This window comes from Oreochromis niloticus, linkage group LG5 (assembly GCF_001858045.2).
Source record: "Oreochromis niloticus isolate F11D_XX linkage group LG5, O_niloticus_UMD_NMBU, whole genome shotgun sequence".
Lineage (NCBI taxonomy): Eukaryota > Metazoa > Chordata > Actinopteri > Cichliformes > Cichlidae > Oreochromis > Oreochromis niloticus.
This window is the reverse complement of record NC_031970.2, coordinates 16,007,605-16,023,988: the sequence shown is the minus strand read 5'-3', so window position 1 is coordinate 16,023,988 and position 16,384 is coordinate 16,007,605. Positions and strand designations below refer to the sequence as shown.

The 16,384-nt window shown below is 40.9% G+C and overlaps 2 protein-coding genes across 5 annotated transcripts; both read left to right on the top strand.

The window, feature by feature from the left end:
• The first annotated feature begins 1,789 nt into the window (after positions 1-1,789).
• Positions 1,790-3,870, top strand: rps23 (ribosomal protein S23). The gene is made up of 4 exons (XM_003448354.3): positions 1,790-1,931; positions 2,944-3,103; positions 3,247-3,367; positions 3,677-3,870. The coding sequence occupies exons 1-4, from the start codon at positions 1,928-1,930 to the stop codon at positions 3,821-3,823; spliced, it is 432 nt and encodes a 143-aa protein (XP_003448402.1). The 5' UTR covers positions 1,790-1,927; the 3' UTR covers positions 3,824-3,870.
• A 1,937-nt stretch (positions 3,871-5,807) lies between these two features.
• asb14a (ankyrin repeat and SOCS box containing 14a) lies at positions 5,808-16,103 on the top strand. 4 transcript variants are annotated; one of them, XM_005453580.4, is made up of 14 exons: positions 5,813-5,991; positions 6,120-6,182; positions 8,121-8,299; positions 8,612-8,661; positions 9,588-9,722; positions 9,809-9,967; positions 10,074-10,319; positions 10,475-10,646; positions 11,756-11,861; positions 12,214-12,393; positions 12,812-12,940; positions 13,030-13,158; positions 14,624-14,777; positions 14,864-16,103. In XM_005453580.4, exons 3-14 carry the CDS (start codon positions 8,160-8,162, stop codon positions 15,040-15,042), a joined length of 1,779 nt encoding a protein of 592 aa, XP_005453637.1. In that variant the 5' UTR covers positions 5,813-5,991; positions 6,120-6,182; positions 8,121-8,159; the 3' UTR covers positions 15,043-16,103. The 4 variants fall into 4 exon arrangements, with proteins under 4 accessions (XP_025762983.1, XP_005453637.1, XP_019214733.1 ...); XM_019359188.2 differs by having other exon boundaries at positions 6,096-6,182; positions 8,615-8,661; XM_003448418.5 differs by having other exon boundaries at positions 6,096-6,182.
• The last annotated feature ends 281 nt before the right edge of the window (positions 16,104-16,384 follow it).

Genomic DNA, 16,384 nt, shown 5'->3' with positions numbered 1-16,384 from the left:
CTGGTCAGCTGTCTGTCTCTAAATATGTTTGTCGTGTATGAAAGGTGTTCAGATGCACTGTTACAGGGATACCAGTGAATGTAATGTCCACAATACAGTTACAACAACAATGCATTACCGGCAGAGAAACAGTGGCTTACGGATCACATCTGGTTTTTCCGATTTTATTGGATTTGTTGCTGTATGTACCAGATTTAGTTTTATATCAACAGTACTGTAGTAAACAGTGTGGTGAAGTAAAGACAGAATGAAGTTTAAGCCTCTTATAAATAAACAAAAAATAGGTTTTGTGTTCGACTCATTTGTTGCAAATGCATTTTATCTGTATTTTTAAGATTAAACATTATTTATTTATTTAAAGCTTAGAAGCTTAAACTTCATTCTGTCTTTACTTCACTACACTATTTACCAAAGTATATACAGTATATCTGTATCTACAGTTTATACAGTATTAATAATAACTGGATGAGTTTCACTGGTGGTCTAGTGTTTAGGATTTAGGGAGGCACATGCAGAGGGTTTGTGTGGCAGAAGAGGATGCAAGAGATAGGATGAGATGCGGGAAGACGATGTGTGGTGGTGATGACTAAATGCGGCAGCTGATACAAGAATATTCACAAATTCTATGGGTGAATCAGAAAAACTCAGATATCTGTGAATTGGTGCTAATAACATGCTAGAATTTCACTCACCAAAACCTGTACCTCACAGCAAGTGATTTTATTTGTCAGATAACAGCATATAATCCCCCAAATGGGACTAACAAGATCAAGAGGTTCATACTTTTGTGTTATTGCCTGGTGATTATCTTCATGCATCGTTTTTTAAATCAGACTGACCTCTCTAAGGACATTTCCAGCTTTTCCTGGTAAATCTCACACCCAGCATTCTTGGTTTTAATCAACAGCCTGATCGTGTCCTGCACTGACCTTCTCAGTCACCTGCTTATGTCAGTAATGCAGAAACATCATTGTCCTAACTGTTCACATAGAGCTAAATTTTGCTGCTGAGCAGACATTGTGAGTGAAGGTCTTGTCATCAGTGCACCAGAGATGCAAGGATCAGAGGTAGTGACAGTAGATGAGTTTAAATACCTGGTGTCAACCATCCAAAGCAATGAACTGTGCAGAGAAGAGTGGAAGAAGAGAGTGCGACAGAAAGATTGAAAGGGGCGGTTTATAGGATGACAAGAGGTTTGATATTATCTATGTTTTGAAGGTGAAGATGCTAAGATTTTTGCTGCAAGTTACTAGAATAATCCGGATTAGAAATAAGTTTATCAGAGGGATACCTCAGATACTTTGGACATGTAGAGGAGGGGTAGTGGGTATATTGGACAAAAGTGGGGAAAGGAAGACCACAGTGAAGATTCATGGAATTCATGAATTGTGAAGGAGCCATTTGCTGAATTTGTCACTCATACCGAGATTCAAGGTTTTCCTTTAATTTGTCACATTTGTGAACTACATACTCTGTCCACCAGAGGGCACTAACAAGACATCCATTAGCCGTTAATTGCAGGTTTAGATATCCAATTATTTGGTTTCGCTCTAATTTCAGTTTTTAAATAAAAACAATACAGCAAATTACTCAAAAACTGAGAAAACGGGAGGGTCGGGAGTGAAATATGATGAATAATAATAGTGTGACTGACTGAAAGGGAGATAAAACAGTGAAGACAAAAATAAGAGAAGGAATTTAGTGGCTCTCAATAATAAAAGTACACTGGTTGTATGTATAATTACCAAATTCTAAAATGAGTTCAAATTCTTTGTTCTGCAAGAATTAAATATGAAAACATTGGCGTGAAATGGCATAATTTTAATCAGGCATATATCGTGGCAACGTCCGTCCGGGGGCCTCGGTGTAGACATCGCCGCGGTGCATCCTGGTTCCTTCCTTTCCATCCCAGGCTCGCTCAGCAATCATGGGTACGTCTGAAAGTTCATCTCAAATACCCCAAAAATGTGACTTCTGTGGGGGGGTTTCACAACAGTGCCGCGTATAAAGGTCTTACGAACAGATTTAAACTCGTTTGTGTCGGTAAAATTCTGCAGATTATTAAAAAAAATCCGTTTTTATGCTTCTTTGAAACCGCAACGTGGAGCGGCCATAACATGTCTGAGCGGCTAGCGGCGTGTTAGCGGCATTAGCTCCGCACACCAAAGATTCCCGTTATAGTTTAAGCTGCCTGTGCCTTATTTTTGTTTTGTACTTAAATAGAAGATTTATAAATGTCGTTAAAGTGACACCCGATGGGGGTTAAGTGTCATTTTGAAAGCCGGAGGTTGTCTTTGTGAGAGCACCGAGCATTAGCTGTTGTCTGCGGTTTTAGCCCAGCGCTTATCCAGCTCTCGTTAATTTTGATATGTTGGCAAAAGTAAAGCTTAACTGAAGCCCGGTCCTCACACCACGAGGTGGGTCTCATGGAAAGGATGCCTGACAAATCAGATTTCTGTTGAATAGGGACTGATGGTGAAATGTTTCTACCCTGCGAACAGCGGGCTGAACAGTTTTTAATGTACCCACCGAAGAGAAGCATCTGGGTTCCTTTTTGCCTTTCTCGTTAAGGAGTCCGTTTAATTGATCTGCAGCATCACTGTGTTTGATGTTTCTCTTTTTTCCCCACAAAGACACTTGTTGTATATTAAAGAGGTGGTTTGATGTTTATTAGAACAGCTCCTGGGTTTACAGGGGTGGCCCTAGTAAGTTGTAATGGAAGAGTGTCCAGACTTTGGCTGCAGTCTGTCCCTGGGCCAGACTTTAGACATGCCTGCTGTATAGGTTCATCCTCATTAACTGATGCACAAATGGGATATTCTTAAGTTACCCCTAGGGGGGAAAGAGTTAAGCATGACTCGGGAAGGTCTGAAGTGCCATCTTAATGGTCATACCTGACTGTGCTGACTTTGGCTTTTTTCTTCTTTTTTTCCCCTCTTTCAGGAAAGTGTCGTGGTCTGCGTACTGCCAGAAAGCTCCGCAATCACCGGCGTGAGCAGAAATGGCACGACAAACAGTACAAGAAGGCCCACCTGGGCACTGCCCTGAAGGCTAACCCCTTCGGAGGAGCCTCTCACGCCAAGGGGATCGTACTTGAGAAAGTGTAAGTATCACAACAGCAGCTAACACTTGTAATTTAGGAAGATATAAAGCAGTTTTTTGGTCTTTTGAGTTCCTCTTTATTAAATCCATAATCAAGGGTGTTTGTTTTGAACTTAAAGAGCTTTGTACTTTTCCTCTGTGCAGTGGTGTGGAGGCCAAGCAGCCCAACTCTGCCATTAGGAAGTGTGTGAGAGTTCAGCTCATCAAGAACGGCAAGAAGATCACCGCCTTCGTCCCCAATGACGGTTGCCTCAACTTCATCGAGGTAAACGGCAGTGGCGAGTTTATTCTTTAGAGGATTGTTTATGTAGATTCTACAACAGAAACATCGAGCCATTGTTTCCGCAATAGTCCTGTTTATGTGGAGTTGAGTGTCTGTGTCTATGAAATGTCTCTAAGTTGCAGTAAGCTAAACTGCGAATTTTAACTTTCTCCAGTTTTTGATCTGTACGTGTATCTACAGATCTCATTGTAATTTTCTCTTGGGTCCTTAAAAGTTCTTAAATGTATAATTTAGCTCTGTTCTCAATTTTCGCTCTTCTAACCTCTTTTGCTTCTATTTCTTGACCTGCAGGAGAACGACGAGGTTCTGGTGGCAGGTTTCGGACGTAAGGGTCACGCCGTCGGTGACATTCCCGGAGTTCGTTTCAAGGTGGTCAAAGTGGCCAACGTGTCTCTGCTGGCACTCTACAAAGGCAAGAAGGAGAGACCAAGATCATAAACAGTCAACGAATAACATAAAATAAAATAAACACATTTTCAATTACAGCCTGTTTGCTTCGTGTTTTCATTTCACTGTGTTTTTAAGGCACAGTTGTTAGTGAGTTAAACTGATGTTTTTGTTACTGTTAAGCAGTGAATCATGCAAACTGTTTTTGCTTGAATTTCAGGTTAAACTACATCAGTATACCAGAAACTGGCTTATGTTTAACATTTAATTCAGGCCAATTATGTCAGTCTTTTCTGTGTATATCCTCAAAATAAGGACTTCATGTAATTTTGTAAAATCTAATTAATGTGTACAGTAGCAAAAACAAGTTTCACATGAACATATTTTTGCGGTTTGGTCATCATTTTGCACTCACCCTTTCATGTGAAGTAAATAATTTAAAATGTGTGGGCGTCCCAACACGTACAGTCATTAAGTGCAGGGCTGGGATAATATAAAGATTCTGACACTGATTTTGAATGTAGACACAGTTATACATGATCTCAGATCAGAAAGCTGGGTAATAATGCTGTGGATCAAAAACAAGTGAAGACATACAGACCTGCCGTTGATGTAAAAAGAACATGTTTTTGGGTTATACCGAGCAAAGTCCTCCAGTGGTTTATCCCCCAAAAGGAGCTTTTTAGTTTAGCAGAAGAAAAAATCTAAAAGTGCTGCTGACCTGGTTGTGGTCCAGTTTCACAAAATGATGGCATTTTGTGTCCCAACCTGTGGTGGTGTTATTATTTTTAAGTTTTAAAAAAACAGTTTTCTAGTTACTTTGGTACTATGAGTGTTACACAATTAATACAAACAAATCAAAAATATTTTAAGAAGTGAAATAAAAGTAAAAACTACACTTAAATGTACTTATTCTTTTAAAAGTGGTATACAAGCTTCATGCCTCTGTGACTTAATTTCCAAGGAGAGAAACTAAAGCTGTATCTGTGCTGTCTGTGCTTTTAGTCTGATACCGCTTTGTAACAGCAGATGCTGCAGTGAGTCTGTAATTTTTATTTAAGGAGGTCATTAAAAACACGTTCATTGATGGTGGTGCCCTGGAGAAATGAAATACCTCTTGAGAAAACGAGCTTCAAGCTAAAACAAATTAAAAAAAGAAATGCCTAACAGTAACAGCTGATAACGTCTTAGTAAACACGGTAAAACGCTGCCCTCTGGTGGACAAAGTTTAAATTACATTTTGCACTGATTAAAATAAATAAGTCACAGCATGACACCAAGTCGTTTAGACTTCATGGATAACAAGTTGGATCCAGAAACCATTTTGAATCCATGACCACCGCTCTCTCCTTGTCCCTCCTGACTGATTTGTCTAGTTTTGCTTTATGCTTGCGTCCTTGGCACTGATAGTGTGAGGTGGTGCCTGCAGGCTAGTCCAGCTCCTCCAGTGCCATCAGAAGGTTTACTCTGTCTTCCAGCTGAGCTTTAAGAGTGTGGAGGAGTTACAAGGAGAGCCGGACAGGGCCATAGAAGGTCATCAGCCCAGCAGCGGGACCGGTATCTGCTCCTTTGTGCCAGGTCCAAAAGCAGGAGCACTACCAGAGCCCTAACTGACCTCCAGCTGACAACCTTTAGTGAGGTCTGTGCTCACAGCTCAGCGTCGTGAAGCTCGCCAGGCAGGTCCACAGCTGGAGCCCTGCCACAGTACCAGATATTTGCTCTAAACAATTTGAAGAACAGAGCTTAGAACGTTTTCTTCAAAAAAAAAAAAAACCCCTCTAAAAACAGTCATATGACAGTAAGAACCTGAAATTTGGGATAATACCTAGCTATTAGGAAAACCTTTCAGGCAAATCTGAGGTGTGTTTTTTTTAAACTGGGACAATTTGATGACAAAATTCAGGCAAACTCTGATGAATTGTGTCAACAGTTTCTTGTTTTAATTCTAAATTGTCAACAAAATCAGGCAGACGAGCTGACAATGAGAAGCAGACACCAAACAGACTGGAGGGTGGAGGTGTGTCAGGGTAAACAGCTCTAACCACCCTGCAGTGTCACGCTGTCTGTCTACAGCAGGTAAATATAGTAACTGGTGTCAGATCCCCGTCCTCTCAGCCAGAGTGTTGTAGCTGCACAGAGGAAACATGACAGGCCCTGAGCCTGAGCTTTGCAGGATTGTCACATATGTGAGACGTCTCTGATGCAGATGTGTTAATCTGGTGAGTAAATCGCAGTAAATTTGGAGTCATGCTGTATGAACATATTGTTGAAGGACACAGAAGCTGTGGAGCTTTATTGAGAGAACCCGTGTCTGGTTTCACAGACCTCCTCCTTCTCCTTCTGCCAGCTTTCAGCAACAACAACTTTGAATCTGCAGGGACTCCTCAGCCAACCCAACACAAACCACAAGGTAAAGGAAACAGGTGACATCTGATCTGTCAGCTCACAAACCTACAATGAGATGATGGTTTTACTTTAAAGTTTCAAACTGGTCTGGTGAACTCAGGCCTCCTGTCTCCTGAACATGGACCTATTCTGCCTTGCATTATTTCCTAACACATATATACTGTTACATTGGTGGGTACTCATATTAAACATGGCCAAAGTTTCAACTAATAAGGTCCAAACAATGTATAAGCAATCACTGTGAGTCAAGAACGCTTGCTTCACACTGTAGTACACACTCAGTTCCAGGCTGTTGTTTCAACTCTTGGCTCTGCATGATGTCACAGAGAGCGGGCATCTCTAATATGCTCATCTCAGACACTTCAGCCCTCGTTCACCTGCTGTGGCTGTTAAACGTAACGTTAATGAGGGGCAGCCAATCAGTAGAAACTTGGCTTAAAAGGGGAAGAGCTAAAACAACTTGTTTCAGTCAGGTGATGACTGGAGGGGATGCACTAAGGCCCAGAAAAGGATGAATAAAGATTATTTTGATCTGTGAGTAGAGTCCAGAAATAACAGTGTCTGAAAATGAGTATAATGTGTTGAGTAGCACCAATTTTCAGCTCTCAGGTGACTCAGAAACAAACAAATAAGAAGGAAGGAAATCTGTGTTCCCGAGGACACAGAGGATTATTTTGAACTTTCAAGAACTTCCAAGAATAAAAACACAGACCTGGAACAATCACTCCACACCACTTCCTGCTGCTTTTGTTCTAGGAGTATTTTTCTTAGATAAGAACCTTTAATTTTAGACCACATCAGTGGTCCCACCTCGTTGCTTTATGACTATAATGTTTTTTTCTCCCATATTTTAAGACTTTAATCACTGAAACTCTGAGTATGTTTTCTTGGAATATTAGCCTCCACAGCTCCAATATTATTTTCTTTTATCTGCAGTGACCTCCAAAAAATCCCATTGTATCACGTCATTGAATCTCAGTGCTCCTGTGCTCAGGGATATTTTTGCCTTTTACCAAAAAGAAGGAAAAAAAACTGTGACTAAAACAGGCTGAAGACAATAATAAAACATAAGAAACTTAGCTGTGCCTCAGGTGGTAGAGTGGGTCATCTACCAATTGGAAGGTCAGTGGTTCCTCCAGCTGTGTACCAAAGTGTCCCTGGGCAAGATGCTGAACCCTAAGTTGCCCTGATGCATTAATCAGACTATTAGAAAGCACTCAGGCAGAGATAAAAGTGCAGTATGATCGGATGAATGAGTGCTCCAGTAAAAAGTGTTTTGAGTGCTCCGCTGAGTAGAAAGGTGCTATATAAATACCATAAATTCCATTTAGCTCACAGACAGACAAAAGCAAGATTCTCAGAAGACAAAGTCAATAATTAAGCTGAACACTGAGGCCAAACAAAACAAGAAAAATGTAAGGAAAAGGAAAAGCTAAAACAACTTTTTGTGGAGAAAAACTCCAGATCAGCCACAGCAGTCGTACCATAAAATCACTGAGATTTATCAGTTTCTCCTTGTGCTGCCACATGCTGCATGAATAAGCAAGTGTACAGCTGTTGCTAATAAACAGAAAGGTGAGTGTATGCGAAAGGTTAACACCATGAAAAAGCTTTAATTTGACAGTAGACAGATGGATGACCTTCAATAAAAGGTCCACAGCTTGAGTCAAATCTTGCATGTTTTAAATGCAAATGATAATTTTTTTGCTTCTAAATTTCTTGCACTGGTTTCACAGATTAAGTAATCTGATTATGTTCTCAGAGAAGTAAGTCGGATCTAAGGTCTCCTTAGAGCCGTAGCCACAGGCTGGTCTTTGGTGTCTGGAATGACCTGTGTAGGTTTCTCGCCTTTAACATGAACATATGACCTCTAACTCAGCAGCCCGGTTTCAACATCAGAAAGGAGAGATTGACTAAACGCTGACCCCATCTAAATACGCAGGTTTCACCTGGTCTGACCGCGATCATTTATTCTGCCATCATGGAGCTCGATCGGTTCGGCATTCACGATGAGGATGATGAAGATGATGCAGCCACTCAGTACATGATTGAACAGAGTCTGCTGGAGAGCAGCAAGCAGAAGGAGACGCACAGAAACGCCACAACGTGGGACGACAGGAGGTCAGTCCAGCAGATACCTGGAAAAATCAGGTGTTTGCCATGTTTTAAGGAACTTGTTATGCTCATATTCAACTTCAGATTTTTATTTTTGGAATCCTTTGTAGCAGCTTTGCATGATTCACTATTTAAAATAATACTGAACCGTCATGCAGCCTCTCAGTTTGCTTTCTGTTTGAAAAAAGTTTGTTTAAGCAGCTTTTTTGTGATTGATATGTGACCATATTCAAGCTCTGCTCTCTTTGACATCACACAGCGCCAGTAATAGAGCGTGGTGGCTTTTTTGTTTTGTTCTGTTCTGTTTTTTCTTTCCAGCAGCTCAGAATCTGCAGACATCAGCAAGATCTTCACTGCTATTAGACAAGGTGAGACAAGATGAACACTTCTGATTTTATTGTTAAATAATAAAAATAAGCTAAAGCATTGTTTTCTTTTTTAGCACTGGAATAACACAAAGACTTTGACACAATGCAGTCTAGCATGTGACTGCTTGAAAAACATCAGTGATCTTAGTTCTTATGCTAAGATTTTGCATCTCCTTCCCTGGCACATAAAAAACATGTGCCACATCCTCTCTTCCCCCCTCCTCTCCTCACCTCCTACCTACAGGCCATCACCACTTGGATGACACTCAATCAGCCCAGACTCAATCGCAATAAAAGTCAAGTCATTCTTGTTAGCTCTGAGGACTCACTTTCCAACATATACCCTTTTGTTGTCTGCATGGATTGTTGTTAGGTCCTTCTTTCCCATAATGTTAAAAGTCTCTGAATCATCTTGTCTGCTGATCATTTTACACCCATCCATCCTATCCAGCTTCATGGGCTCCCCATTCCCCAACATAACAAGTATCCACCTTTCAGTGATTTGGCTCCTGCATATCTTCATCCTTAAACTCCTGTTTCCTACGCTCAGCTTCAGCTCTTCTCCTGACTCCTCCTTCTTGCTTCAGACCCATCACAACCTTCTGCATGTCATCTTTAGAACTTATTACCACTTCACCTTCTTCAGCAAGACTGTTACAACCTTCTGTTTTTAATAATTTCTCCTGGATTTTAAATCTCTTTTAATACTGTCCTTGTTGTTAATTTGGTGCTGCAGATGACGTTGAGTGCTTTGAAAGGCACCAAAATTGTTGTTGTTTTGTTCTTCTTCTTATTATTATCATTTTTTCCTTCTATGAGGACAAATATTTGTTGAACCACTGTATGCTTCACATAAAACAACAAAAAGTGGTTCTGATGTTTACATGCTGCAGACTGAGACTCTGTACGAATGTCCATACCTGCAGGTAATGAGAAGCTCCTGAAGGATCTGTGTGTCAGACAGAAAGAGAGCTTTTCACTGGCAGACAGCAGAGGCTGGACGCCTCTCCACGAAGCAGCATCTCAGAGCAACCAGAGCATCCTGGAGCTCATGTACAAAGGTTTGTGTCAGCTTCAGTGTTTCTGTGTAGATGTGTGGTAAGTGATGATGGCCTTCATTTAAACTAACCTGATGGCTGTTTTCCAGCTTCTGGCCCAGACTCAGTGAAGTGTTGTACGCTACGAGGTCAGACTCCACTTTTCCTCGCAGTAGAACATGGTTTTATAGAAAATGCCTCCTTCCTCCTCAAACATGGAGCCAGCCCAGACATTCAGGATGACAACCAGGACTCGCCGCTATTTGTGGGTAAGATGCATGGCATTTCCAGACTTCAAGAGCTGACACTGATCCAGACTCTAGCTCACAGCTTTTTCTGTGATGTTTGTTGTTGTCTGATTCTGCCTGTCTGTAGCTATCCGCTTAGACCGCCTGGACTTGGTGAAGCTGCTGCTCCTGCGTGGCTCCAACGTGCACCAGGAGGGTTGCCACGGTCGCCGGCCCCTCCACGAGGCCTCGCGGTTCGGCAGAATGGAGATGGTAAAGGTGCTGCTGGAGGCCGGAGCAAGGCCCGACCCCCGCAGCCACTATGGCCTCACGCCGCTGGCTCTAGCAGCTCAGGATGGTCACCTAGAGGTGGTGCAGATTCTGCTGAAGAAAGGTGATAGAAGCTTCAACTAGATAATGGTCCATTACATGCTGTAAAGTCACTGTCAGAGTTAGATTCAGCTGAGAAAGAAACCAGTCTTGAGTTAAAGAGAAGAAAACACAACATGGCTTTAAGAGCATGTTGCTGGCATGTTGTTCTTCCTGCAGGTGCCGACGTCTTCTCTCAGGCGCAGGACGAGGCATCCATCTTGTACGAAGCATCAGCGTCTGGTAATCCAGCCGTCATCAGCCTCCTGCTGGAATATGGTGCCGATGCCAACGTTGCCAAACACACGGGACACATGCCAATCCACCGTGTCGCTCACCGAGGACACCTGGAGTAGGTGTTTAAACTTCTTGTGAAAATATTTAATAAAGCATGCATTTATGATTATGTAAGCAAAAATCATTTCAGGGTTTCCACTTTACAAATAAATGCTGCTGTAAATTATCATAGAAACCACACCTAAGATATAAATCCTTAAAAATATAGAAAAAATACTGGAAGCTCATTGTCTCATAAATGAAAAAACTGAAATAATGTATTAATTCACGGAAAAATAAAAACAAGAAACACAGGATAGTAGAACCAAACTCACATGAGACAAATGACTATCAAAATAAGACAGGTAATAACACAGAGACAAGACTGGGGGGACAGAATGGGAAAACCTAAGGGGGTTATTAAAAACGTATTATCAACTGAAGCAATCAGGCAACTGAAGGAACAGAAACGGGATCAACACAAACCCCAGGAACGTAAACAGAACACCATAAACAGAAGACTAAATAACACAGGATACAGAACCCAAAATACAAGATTATGAAAAATACAAAACAAGACAATCCATAAACATCTCCAAAACTCATAACCATGGGTCCAAGACCCAAGGACCATGACATTTAATGTTTCATTCAGTGTGAAAATACAGAGGTTTTTCTGTAATCACATTATTTTCTCTTTAATGCTTTATCTACTATTATTTAATGTAGTGTTGCAGGGTATTGTTTGATCGGTAAGAAGGCTCTAAAAGAATTCAGACACCTGAAATTAAATGTACTGACTCACACTTAACAACAAGATATCCAAAATGGATGATCTCCTTTGTCTTTTTTACATTTTTCAAAGTCATCCAGTGAGCTGAGCTGGACTCACTCACACTGACCCTTGCTGATGACTGCATTAGTCATCAGCAAGGCTCACAGAACAGAACAAAAGGCATCCAGCATCCAAGGAAGAACTCTGAGTGTCTTCATATCAAATTCTGACTTTCAAGCTCATTGGAGTTGTACGAACAGTGTTTTTACCATATTTGCATGCGTGTTTAGACATGTTTCAGTAAATCGCTGCACCTGTTGTCTTTTGCACAGCTGAATGTCTCCTTAATTTGAACTTGGTGAATAAATCAACAAGCATGAAAAATGTGTATCTTGTGTGTTTGCTGTCAGAGCTCTGCAACTGCTGCTTCCTGTCACCTCTATGAGGGACATAAATGACAGCGGGATGAGTCCCCTTCACTCAGCTGCTGCGGGAGGACACACAAACTGCATCAAGGTGTGTGTGTGTGTGTGTGTGTGTGTGTGTGTGTGTGTGTGTGTGTGTGTGTGTGTGTGTGTGTGTGTGTGTGTGTGTGTGTTTATGGGTGTTTCTATAATCAATAAAAGTAGGTGTAAACAGCACGTGTTGGTTGCTCTACCATTTATATAGAGAGATTTCTCCTAAATGAAGGATTGTTGGTGACAATATAACATTTTTTGCACAAAAACTTGACTCAAAGCAACTTCATTTCATAGTGTGAAATTTCTGGGTCTGTTGGGGCTAAATCATCATGTTAGAATGCCTTCTTTTTATTACTCATGCAAAAGTTCCCAGTTTAGATGTTCCCTTATCTTCAAACTCCAACCAGGTATTGCTGAACGCAGGATACGACCCCAACTACATGCTCCACCCCTGGGTTCGCCGCAGCTACGATGATGAGAGGAAGTCAGCTCTCTTCTTTGCCGTCTCTAATAATGATATGCCGTCAGCAAAATTGCTGCTGGAGGCCGGAGCCATGACCAACCAGGACCCGGTCAAATGTCTGCAGGTACAAATGCGAGCACAGGTGCTGATCTCAGGGGTGGGGTGGGGGGCATGTGCCCTCCACATGGTTTTTTCTCAAATTAAAACATCAAAGAAGCAGCAGAATACCAGTGTGTGTCTTTGTCATGTGGTTTCTTTACATTAGAAAAGGCATTTCCATCATAAATTTATGCAGAAAATGAACAAATTTGCCAGAAATTGATGACACTGACTGTCTGAGGATTAAAATTTCCTCAGGGATGACACCCAGCTATCTCACCTAATGTTCTTCCCTAATATGCAAGCAAAACCTCAACTTCTTGATGTGGGCGTGGCTTCCTTAAAGGTTTGGTACAATGTCCTGAGCTGGGTGAATGAATCTGCATCTGTTCATCAGGAAAAAATAATACCACTGTTTATGATTCAGCGTCTGTTTTTTTAAGGTTGCACTGCGCATGGGCAACTATGAGTTGATCGACCTGCTGCTGCGGTTTGGAGCCAACGTCAACTATTACGCCAGGATAAACACGACTCACTTCCCATCAGCACTGCAGTACGCTTTCAAAGACGAGGTGAGCCGCCGTTTTTATTCAGTACATCTCTACTGCAGATTCAACAGCTTCACTCATGTTATTGTGTGTTTTCATGTCATGTGTGTCAGGTGATTCTCAGGATGCTGTGTAACTATGGTTACAATGTGGAGCGCTGCTTTGACTGTCCCTATGGAAACAAACCCCACATCCCTGAAGACTATGAGGGATGGAGCGACAGCGTGATCAAAGACACTATGGTAATATAAAAGGTGACATGTAGGCTGTACATATAAGATGGAAGTAAAACCTGCATGTTTCTCTAGGTGACCCAAGATATTTAAAAATCTCACCACCAAAATGCTCCTATGATCAGTCGAAGTCATTACCAGTGATAAATGAGATAAAGGTTTCTGACACAACTTCACCTACTAGTTGTGAGAAGTTTATACACACACATCATGGGAATGAATGCCATGGTGATTTCAGGCTTTTCATGATTTCTTTGAACTGTTGTTTTTCCAGGGTGGAATGATTGTACGGCATAAGTCTTTAATGAAAAAAAAAAACTGAATTAGGTGCACAAGGTTGAATTCATTTTGGATTTTCTCTTATCCACACAGGGTCAAATTACACATACAGATTTGAAGCTTAATGTTAGCCCACTTCATCCATCCCAAAACCAGTTCTGATATGTGTTTGGGATTATTGTCCTTTTGGAAGACTCAATTATGTCCAAGTTTCAACCATCTAGCTCTGTATTAGAGATGGAATTGTGAAAGTATTTTCCCTCTTTATTATTCTATCCAACAGTCCCAGACCATAAAACTTTTCTCCACAAGGTATTTAGCTTGTCCATGTGGGTAGATGCAAATTTCAGTCAAGCTTGAAAGTGTCAATTTTGGCGCAGGGCTTCTTTCTTGGTTGACAACCTGTCAGTCCATAATTATTTAAAATTCACTTCACTGTGGACAGTCACGCTAATGTTCTAGCAGTTTCCAGTTCATGGCAGTCTTGAGCCCAGGTGGGCAGCTTGCGTAGGGGAGAGCAGTGTACCATGACTTATGAGATGAATCATCAATTTGAAAATCATGAACACATTTAATGACGACTATTTAAATTACCATCATTTTTACAATCTACAGTAGTTAGTTAACACAATAAAACAAGCCTTTCAGCTTTTCATGTATTTTAAAACTGTTTTTTTTTAGAAACCTGGAATGTAAATGTGCCTGTCTCTAAGCCACTTTGGTCAAGTTTTGTTAAATGAGCTCTAGACTATAAATAAAATAGACGTGAAACTTATGTCTAAAAGGACAGACATTTTAAGGTATATTTTAAAGTATACCCCACACATGTTGTTTTTAAGTGCTGTCTGCAATATATTGCTGATGACCTAAGGCAATAGGCCAAAACGCATGTCAGTGAATAAAGTTGTTCTTTATACTACAAGCTGCTGGAACATCAGCCTCTTTATCATCAGTGAAAACCCCAACCCTAAGCAACTACTAGGTCTATATGTAGATTTTGTTCGTTTGTTGAATTGTTCTCCAAGGAAACAAAACGATCAGGAACATGTTACTTTCCACAAAAAGCCGATTTTTCCTTTCTCCAGATCACAGGCTTAAGGTTAATCACCACTAGTGACTCAGACTCAGAAGGTAAACCTTCTCTGTTTGTTTTCAGTGATAAAATAAAAGCTCTTCCGTTTGTCCGTCAGCGCAGTTCTGCGAGGTGATCACAGTTTCCTGGCTGAAACATCTGTCGGGTCACGTAGTTCGTGTCCTGCTGGACTACATGGATCACGTGACCATGTGCTCCAAACTGAAGGCGGTTCTGATGGAGCAGAAGCAGTGGCCGGACATCTGCAGACTGCAAGGTGACTGAAATTAGATGTTGTCTCGTATCTCAGAGGGAAAATACTGAACTCACCAATGGCCTTCACTTCCTCCGCTGCTTTCTCAGAAAACGCCCGCTGCCTGCAGCATCTATGCCGCCTGCGGATCCGCCGGAGCCTCGGCCGCCTCCGTCTCCGGTCCCAGGTCTTCATGAGCTTCATGCCGCTGCCGGAGCGGCTGAAGGACTACATCCTGTACCGGGAGTACGACCTGCTGCGGGGCCGGTGGGGCGGCAATCCAGGCTGATAATTTAGGGGCTAAAAGAGGAGCGTGTTAGGCTGACATACACATATGCATATTTTTATTTCACAAAGAAAATGGGGGGAAATTAAGGAGCATGCAAAACATATGTTTTTTGTTAGCGTTCGTAAACACCACAGCTCGAAAAGATAGATTGATGTGAAGGTCAAAGGCAACAAATAGGAAATGATGCTGGTGTATTCTTAATATGACATTACAGTTTGAATCCAGATGTCATGTCACCTTTGACCTCTGACCTCACTCTTACATTTCACATCTGCCTTTTTTCCCCTTGACCCTAAAATGTGTTTTAAGAGAAAAAGTGATGCAAATATAATGCAGTATAATATTATATAATAAGCTCGAGTTATTCATGACAAGTCATTTACAAATCAATTCCAATCATCCATTACCAACTGATGCATAATGTTTTGTTTAATCATTTACATTTAAAAACAACAAACAAACTGAAGATGTAGAACATACTATACTATTCCCTTAAAAGTAAATACTGCCCCGAGAGCCAACTGTGCGAATATGTTATTGTACACATGCATATTTTTTGTAATAAAACAAAACAAAACAAAACAAAACAAAACATTTGCAGATTTTAAAATACAAATAATAAATCAAGCACCATCTTGTTTTTGTAAGGTTATTTATTTTGGAAAACAACACATGTGGTATCTGCTAAAGAAAGGTGTGATGGGGGTCCCCATTGTCTTTACTGATGCTACACAGGTGTACAGTAAGGTTAGAGATCTGTAGGCTATTGTATTGATAAAACAGCAGTTTCCACAGTGTTTTTAATTAGTTTTAATATTTTTGAATATCCAAATAATGTGCGGGACTATACAAACACATTACCACATGTCCTGGATATTTACGTTATAATAGCCCGCTAATAGCCCGTGAATATAAGATTACATGTTTTATACACATATTGCTCTAAATTGCTAGGTGTAAATTTATAAAATGTGATGTAGCAGTGTAAAATTGATGTCAGTATTCAACATGGTGATGTATGACAATGACAGCAAAAATAAACATAATAATGCTGTAATTTGGTGCACTGTTATGTAAATCATCAATACTCACACCCACAGTCTGATGACAAAATTTGAATCATGCAGGTCAAGCGGGCCTTTGCTTACTCGTGGACGTGTAATGTACAAGCTTCAGGGTGGGGCTCTCTCGAGCCTAACAGACCTGATGACATGCTTATGGGTGAATTACATATCTATATCTATTTTTTTTTTTTCTCCTTGTATTATTGCTAGCTGTAAGCAATTTTAGTGTTCGGAATAGGAACAGTGCATTAAAATATATTTTAAGGGTTATGTATGGA

Coding starts and splice junctions, on each gene's coding strand:
- rps23 (XM_003448354.3), top strand. Junction 3,104..3,246: donor GGGATCGTACTTGAGAAAGT/GTAAGTATCACA, acceptor TCCTCTGTGCAG/TGGTGTGGAGGCCAAGCAGC. Junction 3,368..3,676: donor GTTGCCTCAACTTCATCGAG/GTAAACGGCAGT, acceptor CTTGACCTGCAG/GAGAACGACGAGGTTCTGGT.
- asb14a (XM_005453580.4), top strand. CDS start 8,160: ATGGAGCTCGATCGGTTCGGCATTCACGATGAGGATGATGAAGATGAT. Junction 8,662..9,587: donor CTTCACTGCTATTAGACAAG/GTGAGACAAGAT, acceptor CCATACCTGCAG/GTAATGAGAAGCTCCTGAAG. Junction 10,320..10,474: donor GCAGATTCTGCTGAAGAAAG/GTGATAGAAGCT, acceptor TTCTTCCTGCAG/GTGCCGACGTCTTCTCTCAG.